Source organism: Atta cephalotes (assembly GCF_000143395.1).
Source record: "Atta cephalotes unplaced genomic scaffold scaffold00014, whole genome shotgun sequence".
Classification (NCBI taxonomy): domain Eukaryota; kingdom Metazoa; phylum Arthropoda; class Insecta; order Hymenoptera; family Formicidae; genus Atta; species Atta cephalotes.
This window is the reverse complement of record NW_012130078.1, coordinates 615,619-621,250: the sequence shown is the minus strand read 5'-3', so window position 1 is coordinate 621,250 and position 5,632 is coordinate 615,619. Positions and strand designations below refer to the sequence as shown.

Genomic DNA, 5,632 nt, shown 5'->3' with positions numbered 1-5,632 from the left:
TAGTAGTATATATATATATATATATATATATATATGTATGGTAGTAGAGAAACCCGCTAATAAAAAAAGTATCTAGAGAGTGCTTAGTGCACCTAGTGGAATTATCTATTAGGAACTGAAATTTAATTGTATTTGCTGGCTAATTATTGTATTAGCAATAGTGACGGAAAAGAATGTAGTCTTAATCTTATACGGATATGAAATAATTAACCGAAAAAATTATTTTATTTTATTTTATTTTATTTTATATTATGCATTAATGGATCTTTATGAATCTATTGTATAATTATATTATTGTATTATATTAGAAGAAAAACAAGCATTTTCCTGCATTTTATATCAGTATAATATAAAATTGAAAACATTTGTCTTTCATTTACATTTTTAATACCAGTTTGCTTTAAATAGATTCTAAAATAATTTCGTTGATATAAACACGTGCGAGTTTCTCTTCTATATTTATTTCTTTTTTCCAAGCAACTAAAATAAATAATATAAAAATAAAAAATAATAGAATATATAATAAGACAATCATGCAATATGTTTTGACAAAATTCAACATGGTTAATATCTTCAAATTTATTATACATAAGTATACATAAATAAGCGTTGATTATTTTTGTCTTTCTTAGGAATGCGGCCATCGTGAGGTAATATGCATATAAAGGTTCTTCTGTATTCTTGCATGTATGTTTATCACGGACTTCATTCTTTTCTTTTACTTTGCTCGATAAGTATTAGAATGAGAATATAAATCGACGTTATCTGCTTTGCCATGGTATTTTTTTTATAATTAAAGTATCAAATCACCTATATTGCATTTGTAGATATACATCTTTTATATATATAAATTTTTTATCGATCGAGATAGTTAGATATGTTTAGAGATATTAACATAGTAATAATTATGTAACATCTATCAGTAATTACTATGATGACATTATTTACTACAGTTGCATGTTTATCTCAGAAATTGAGAAATGTTCATAGACATCGAGTTAGCTATTATTTTTTATCACATATTCAACTAAATTTGCAATATTTACGATACAAATAACCTATATTGATTTTTAATAAATGAGAGAGAGAGAGAGAGAGAGAATTACTCTTAAATAATTGAAATCAGAATATTTCAATATTATTTTAAGATGATAAATGATTTATTTATGTTACATGAAAGTATATTATCTCGCAACGACTTGTTCCGTCGATCTTATTTCTTGTAATCGTTGTTAATAGTCAAATTAAGTTTTTACAAAATTAAGCAGAGAAAGATCCTATTGCAGATTGTGCCAAACCTCGTTAGAATTTTGAAGAACCTAATCCTAGCCGGATACTCGCCCGAGCACGACGTATCCGGAGTATCGGATCCATTTCTTCAGGTGAAAATACTGCGTCTTCTACGTATTCTGGGACGTAACGACATTGACGCATCCGAAGCTATGAACGATATTCTTGCTCAAGTTGCCACTAACACGGAAACCAGCAAAAACGTCGGTAATACGATACTCTATGAGACGGTTCTATCGATCATGGACATTAAGTCGGAGAGCGGGCTTCGAGTCTTAGCGGTCAACATACTGGGCAGATTTTTATTGAATAATGACAAAAATATCAGATATGTGGCTCTGAATACGTTATTGAAGACAGTTTACGTGGACACCAGCGCGGTGCAGAGGCATCGATCGACAATTCTAGTAAAATATTCATACTTACAGATTTTCTTTTTTAAGCTGAAGATAAGGTTATTCATTGCGATTAATATTCTCTTGGCGTATTTTAGGAATGCTTGAAAGACCCAGACGTATCGATTAGAAGGCGTGCGATGGAGCTAAGCTTTGCGCTCGTCAATTCTAACAATATCAGGAATATGATGAAGGAATTGCTCCTATTTTTGGAACGTGCCGATCCCGAATTTAAGGCTCAATGCAGCAGCAATATCGTTATGTCTGCGGAGAGATTTGCTCCGAACAAACGCTGGCATCTCGAGACTCTCTTCAAAGTACTTGTCGCGGTGTGTATTTTTACAAGTTCATAACACGGCGAACATAAAATATATGGACAGAATTGTCGAGATTCAAATCTTTTTTTTTTAATTTTCAGGCTGGTAATTATGTGCGAGATGACGTAGTGGCATGCACGATACAATTAATTTCGGAGACGCAGTCACAGCAGGGATATGCCGTTAGTGCATTGTGGCGCGCGTTAGAAAAGGATACGTCCGATAAACAGCCTTTGGCGCAAGTTGCCACATGGTGCATCGGCGAATACGGCGATCTATTGTTATACGGTCCACCGTCAGAAGATGCCGAGACTCCAATCAATGTAAGTTCAATTGTAGCAACTATAGTATTTATTAGGGATGGCCAAAAATTAATTAATTCGGTTTCTGATTCATCAATGAATCAATTCAAATTGAAAGCCGATTTGAATATATACTAATTGAATAATTGAACCAATTCTATTTGATTTTTTTGTATTTTATTAATGCACTCTAGGACGCATATAAAAGTGAGCGTAGTAAAATTGATCAGTGCAATCGGAGAATAATTATTTTACATTTAATGATTCGTTAGCACTTGGAGCAAAAATTCAATTTCAAGCATTTAAACTGAAAAATAAATACCGAAAGTTTTTATTTAAAATATATAAAAAGTTTTATTATAAATTTTGGTATTTTTTGAATGTCAACAAAATATTTATATAAATATGAAAGTATTAACTTTCATCAGGAACCATGTTTACATTTTTATAATACTTTTAAAACTGTACTATGTTCAATAAATTTTTACATTATTTTTAAAACTGTGTGCATGTAAATAGCTAGGGTAAGATTTATCCTAAGTACCTCTGATGGATATGTATTGAAGAATTTAAAACTTATTGATGCCTTAAAAAAAAAGAGGATGATGAGACAAGAAAACGGATGACAACGACTGACCAGCAATTCATTGTAAAAAAAATAGTAAAATTTGTAAAAAAATTGTAAAAAAAATTGACTTACTTACGAATTGATTCATATGATTAATCGGAATGTCCGAATCAATTTAATTTTTGCGATTAATCGGAACTTCGATTCAAAATCGGCCAATTCTATAATACGTATTTATATGAAAAGACGGAAAAGACTTAAATCTTGCTAATGAAATATTAAATTTTTTGTATTGATCATATTTTTTTGAAAGCTGTTCACTTTTCCTGGATATATCACATATATGAAAATATAATTCAATAATTTCTTAAATTTCTTCATCAGTTGACAGAGGACGAAATCATCGATGTATATCAGAGGTTACTCTGGAATCCGCAGAACACTGTGATCACAAAACAGTACACTTTGTTGTCTCTTACCAAATTAAGCACGAGGTTCCAGAAAGGTCATGAGTTAGTATCGATTTCGTTTGTGGTTATCCATATAATTTATGTAAAAGATCTTTATTTACAATCGCAATATTCATGTAATGTTCTGTTATTACAGGAAAATTTGTCAGATCATAGATACGTTTGGTAGCAATTTACATATCGAATTACAGCAGAGGGGTATTGAGTTTTCACAGCTGTTTCGAAAGTATGATCACCTGCGACCCGCGTTGCTCGAGAGAATGCCGCCAATGGAAACCGCGCGACCGCAGGCCAATGGTATCATAGGCATGATGAATGGTGAGCCAGAACCGGAAGATGAAAAATCCACAATGCTGGAATCAGCAACTACTACATCCGATTCAGTAAGCGCATATTCTTCTTAACATCTTAATTGTCACACAAGCTTTTGTAATCAATCCCCGCCATTATTTTATGCCTTTGTTAAAATAAATGTTAAATTGATATATATGACCTAGAATTTAATGTTTTCAAAATATTTGTGAATATTTGAATCATGTGCGTGAAAGATACATGTGCGTCTGCGCTACGTATATAAATGTAAATACAATGAAAATATATGCATTTATCGTCGTTAGATAAATTTGTAAAATGTTTTTATAATAGGATAGAGCGGATTTATTCCGTCACTTTTAACTTTAAAAGTAATATAAAATTTATAGCAACAAATAACATCTTTTTGCAGTAACGTGCTTATAACTACATGCCTATATCATGATTGCTATAATTTTAAGTAAATCTTTCACATTGGAATAGATTTTTCAATAAAATATGTTTTTTAAAATAAAAATCGTAGGTCAAGTTACTAAATTTTTTTACAGAATTCATAATATAATATGTAAAATTAATGCAAAGTGTTCTAGCTTTTATATAAATGGTAATAAGTAAAAAGAAAATGTATATATATATTCAAATTGATATATATGGCGTTCTAGATCTATAGATGTATATTCAATTGGATACATATGGTAGCCAAAATTTTAACATATATTTTCTTTTAAACTATAAATATATGATAAGCTAATAGCGTTTTCTCTTGGCTGCACTATCGCTCACCAATGCAACACTCAAACAATGTAGCATGTTTCCTTAGTTGGTGGCGAACTCATTCAGTGTAACATGTTTCCGTGGCTAGTGTAGTGCAAATTTTATGCATGAAGTGGGGTTTTGCCACACAATTTCAAAGAGATGGTGTGACATTAAAAATTTGAAAATAGAAGTCAACCGGTAGCAGAATTAAACACGGTAGCATGAAGTAGTGTACACCATGGTATATGTACACTTTTATAGTGCAGCACTGATGCAGACGCAACTGGTGTAGTACGAGATTACACTCAGTGTATCTCAAGAGAAAACGCTATAAGAATAATATAAAGGATTTTTAATGATTCCAGAATGCATTTACTGATTGCTGCATTCAGTTTTCGTTTTATCAAAAAAATTATTGCATTCTGTAATCATTTTGATCCCAATGTGATCACGAAGGGTGTAAATAATATAAAATATTCTATTAAAATAAAAAATAAATTTAAAAAAGATGTCTATTAATATCTTTAATTTTTTTGCAATTTTACAGAGTGCACTTTTAGATTTACTTGGAACTACGGATGTAGGAATAACGATGCCGGCGACGAACAATAAAAATTCTTCATCGAGTACGATTGCGGCAGCGCATAATAATGACCTGCTGGATTTGCTTGGAAGTTTGGATTTGAATACGCCTACGCCTGTTGCTCCCACGTTACCACTTCAACCGCAGGCATCATCCGCACCAATGTTCAGTCCCACTAATAACAGTAACTTCTTAGTAGATGGATTACTCAGTACTCCTACAGTGCAAAACGGTTCGTTACAAGATCTAAAATAATCACGGATTTATTAATGTGTAAATCATTATAATCATAATCGTTGTTACAGAACTACCAAGTATAGTGGTCTTGGATAAATCAGGGCTCAAAATAACGTTCAAATTAGAAAGACCGCCCGATATCTCCGATCTGTTGGTCATAAATATGTTGGCTCAAAATTCTGGAAGCACTATTTTAACCGATTTTTTATTTCAAGCAGCAGTTCCTAGGGTTAGACACTACACTACACACACACACACACACACACACACACACACACACACACACACACACACACACACACACACACACACACACACACACACACACACACACACACACACACACACACACACACACACACACACACACACACACACACACACACACACACACACACACAC

The 5,632-nt window shown here is 32.2% G+C and overlaps 1 protein-coding gene across 1 annotated transcript in view; it reads left to right on the top strand.

Annotated features, from left to right (window-relative positions):
• The first annotated feature begins 533 nt into the window (after positions 1 to 533).
• The window catches only part of LOC105617842 (AP-1 complex subunit gamma-1), an 8,951-nt gene continuing 3,852 nt past the window's right edge, over positions 534 to 5,632 (top strand). Inside the window, exons 1-9 of the mRNA XM_012199393.1 lie at positions 534 to 563; positions 633 to 650; positions 1,287 to 1,697; positions 1,784 to 2,014; positions 2,104 to 2,325; positions 3,257 to 3,384; positions 3,479 to 3,725; positions 4,958 to 5,225; positions 5,299 to 5,459. Of these exons, the coding sequence (XP_012054783.1) occupies positions 534 to 563; positions 633 to 650; positions 1,287 to 1,697; positions 1,784 to 2,014; positions 2,104 to 2,325; positions 3,257 to 3,384; positions 3,479 to 3,725; positions 4,958 to 5,225; positions 5,299 to 5,459 (1,716 nt within the window). The remainder of the gene's footprint in view (positions 564 to 632; positions 651 to 1,286; positions 1,698 to 1,783; positions 2,015 to 2,103; positions 2,326 to 3,256; positions 3,385 to 3,478; positions 3,726 to 4,957; positions 5,226 to 5,298; positions 5,460 to 5,632) is intronic.